This window comes from Pterocles gutturalis, unplaced genomic scaffold (assembly GCF_000699245.1).
Source record: "Pterocles gutturalis isolate BGI_N339 unplaced genomic scaffold, ASM69924v1 scaffold24130, whole genome shotgun sequence".
Taxonomy (NCBI): domain Eukaryota; kingdom Metazoa; phylum Chordata; class Aves; order Pterocliformes; family Pteroclidae; genus Pterocles; species Pterocles gutturalis.
The window spans coordinates 385-3,453 of NW_010138899.1; the positions used below are offsets into that span (position 1 = coordinate 385).

Here is a 3,069-nt window from a genome sequence, read left to right on the forward strand (position 1 = left end):
ACCCCTCACTTGCCTCCCATCCCGTGTCCTGCTTGCAGCCCGCGCTCCCGGAGGTGCTGCTGCGGCACCCGGGCAGGCTCCTGGTCCGGGGTGCCTGTGCTGTGCCTGGTGTGAAGCTGCTCCCAGCAGCATGTGTGGTATGTGAGCTGTTGCTGCTGGGGCTGGCGTTCAGATAGTTTATTTGTCACTGTAGAGATGGAATAAACTTTTTCACCTAGCCCCCACGTGCCTTTCTTCTCTACAGAAGCAGAACAGGGTTCCTCCTCTCCCCCAGGACAGGGGGGTCCCGGGGGGAAGGCGCAGAGCAGCCCCACAGCTGCTGCGCTGCAAACAGCAGACTCATGCCGGGTCTATTTTTAGGGCAGGGCGCCTGCTCCCCGGGCTGTTTGTTGAAGGTTTGAGCAGAGCTCCAACGCCCTCCCCCGTGACCAGCCATCCAACCCCAGCTGCCACCTTGAGCGCTGAGCCTGTGCTGTTGGCACGCTGCTCACGATGAGGAAGCCTTTCCAGAGCAGTCTGGTGTAACACACACGCGGACAGTCTCATTAAGTTATTTATTAACCCAAACGAGGCACAGTGCTGCCTCCCCCGGCCCTGGGGGAAAGTACAACTGTCACCACTCCAAGTCCTGCAGAGTGCACAGGGGCTTTCAGGGGCTCCTGCAACCTTCCAGGGAGGTGCCTCCTCCTCCCCGGCCGGGGGCTGTGGGCAGAGCGCTGCATTCGCACAGTGAGATCGGACCTGGCCAGAGCCAAGAGCTACTGCTTGGAGCTTGTGGACGCTGGCTTACAGGGAAAAGCACTTTTGCAAGAAGAAAAAAACACTTTCCAGAAGCTAAGTCAAGCGAAGGGGGAAGAGGATCCTTCTGTCAACTTGCAGCAGAGAATCAGCCTCGAGGATTTTTGGAAGGCTCAGGAGGGAACAAGACACGTGCCTAGAGTTGGGAACCTTCCACTCACAGCAGAGACCCTTTTCAAGAAGCTAGATCTTCACAGAAACAGGAGCCCAAACCTTCACAGATGAGTCCTGAGCCTCCCACCCCTTCACAGGTAACTGAGCACTGAAGTGGCAGCACCAGGCTCAGACCTGAGCAAAAACACCCCGATTCTGGAGGGGAGGCTCTTACTGACGTGAAATCTAGTTCTTCCAAAAGGACTCTGTCCTAACACACAGACTGCTTCCACACTGCTGCTGGCCCTTTGAACCTTCAAAAGCCAGGAAGAGGCTACTGCCCGGCCACCAAACGCCTTCCTTTCCCCCCTCTTCTATTTCAACAGAAATTTACAAGACAGTTACAAGTGAGTGTAACAGCAGACAGACAGCCCTGCACAGTCACCCCGAGGGCTGAGGGCCAGGCTGCTGCTCTGCGTGTCAGTTCAACAGTTGTGCCACAGCCCTACGACAGGGAACAGGGTTTCTCCTCAGACTGCGTTAAAAATGGAAGTGGGTTTAAAACTACTGTTGCTGGACATGGTCTTAAGAAACCTGCAATTTAGCAACGGCACACCAGAGATGAAGAGGCAGTTGTGTTCACAGGGACGTGAACCAGCCGCCAGTGCCAGCCTGGACACAGGCAGGGGACCAGGAGGGCAGGCCAGAGCCACAGCGAGCGATGGAAACCCTGCTGCCTGGCTCGCTGTGACAGTTTTCCAGGACTTGTTTGTGTGGCAGCATCAGTAGCTACAACCGTGTCTTTTCTGTATCCTGAGAAAGGAACTCACTTCTAGTTGGGCTCCTGCTTCAGCTCCGGGTGGTCCTCCTCTTCCCTGGCGCTTGGTGCCGAGGAACAGCGGCTCGGTTTGGCAGGTAGGGCTAAGAGACTTCACAGTTTTGCTAAAAGCAGGGGAAGCCGGATCTAGCATCTGGGAGCCGCAGCGTTTAGTTTCCTTCCTCTCCTTTTTCCCCATGTGGGAGCCCAGCAGTCAAGAAGCAAAGATCTTGCGGGAGGCAGCCACATCCAGCTGCTTCAGCCCCATGGGCACGTTCTCCTTGTTTTCTGACCCAGGCTGCTGAGGCACCCTGCGGAAGTAGCAGGCTCGGCAGACAGAGTGGTACTTGTCTGCTCCTCCAATCACTTCAACCTGTCAAAAAAAATGGGTGAGTGGCTCTGCAGAGCTTCTTTCCCCTGAGGGGATCCCTCTAGACCAGCAGGACTGGCAAGATGAAGCTCCCAAAGTGCTTTCTGATCAAAGGGAACTCACCTCCCTCTCCGTTCCCAGCCTCTTTGTGTAGGAGGCCTCTCGGTAGCACTCCATGCAGACAGCGTTCAGCTTCACCACACTCTCAGCCAGCGGGACCAGGTTCAGGATGCTCCCGAAAGCCTGTGCCAAGACAGCAGGAGCGGTTCTGTTAGATGGGTTCTGTGAGGATACCAAAGCAGCTACTGGACTCAAGAGTGTTTTACCTTTCTCTGGAATGTCCCATCAAGAGCAGCAACAATGACGGTTTTCCCAGCATTGGCCATCTTCTCGCAGAACTCCACAATGTCTGGGAACTAGAGCAGGGACAGAAACAGCGTCAGGAGGAAGAAGGGGCATCACGACGCTGAGGATCCAGCAGCATTTGCCCAGACAACAGTACAGGGCACAAAGAAAATGAGAGCCATGTTGCCCATCTGTGGAATGAGCTCCAGCCCCACCACCCTCAGCCTGCAGTGACCACGGGAGGGTTCGCCTGTAGGAGCGGAGCCTAGCAGGATCAAACTGCCCCAGGGTATTCCTTCCCACCCCCTCCTACAGAGGATTCAGACCTTCTGCACAGGGTGCTCTGAAGAGACCAGACCCTCAGAACACCCCAGGGTCTGCCCTGGCCGTGCACTTACGAACTGTCCCTCATCGATGCCGATGACGGAAGAGCTCAGCGCCTCCTGGTACACGTCCCTGAGGAGGCTGGCGGGCAGGGCCTCCATGGTGCTCCTGCGGGAAAGGGAACAGGAGGGTGAGCGGGGTGGCCGGGCTCGCAGGGGTGGCTCCTCCTGCCCCGGGAACTCACTTGTCGTGCGTGGAGACACCGGAGGTGCTGTACCGCATGTCCTTGGAGTACTTCACCAGCAGGCACCGGTACTGTGCC

At 56.8% G+C, this 3,069-nt stretch overlaps 1 protein-coding gene across 1 annotated transcript; it reads right to left on the minus strand.

Moving 5' to 3' along the window:
- Nucleotides 1–1,901: 1,901 nt before the first annotated feature.
- On the minus strand, nucleotides 1,902–3,062 carry TK1 (thymidine kinase 1, soluble). Its single transcript, XM_010083180.1, has 5 exons — nucleotides 2,992–3,062; nucleotides 2,822–2,915; nucleotides 2,405–2,494; nucleotides 2,202–2,321; nucleotides 1,902–2,081 (listed from the first exon to the last, which is right to left on the minus strand). The coding sequence occupies exons 1-5, from the start codon at nucleotides 3,027–3,029 to the stop codon at nucleotides 1,923–1,925; spliced, it is 501 nt and encodes a 166-aa protein (XP_010081482.1). The 5' UTR covers nucleotides 3,030–3,062; the 3' UTR covers nucleotides 1,902–1,922.
- Nucleotides 3,063–3,069: the final 7 nt, after the last annotated feature.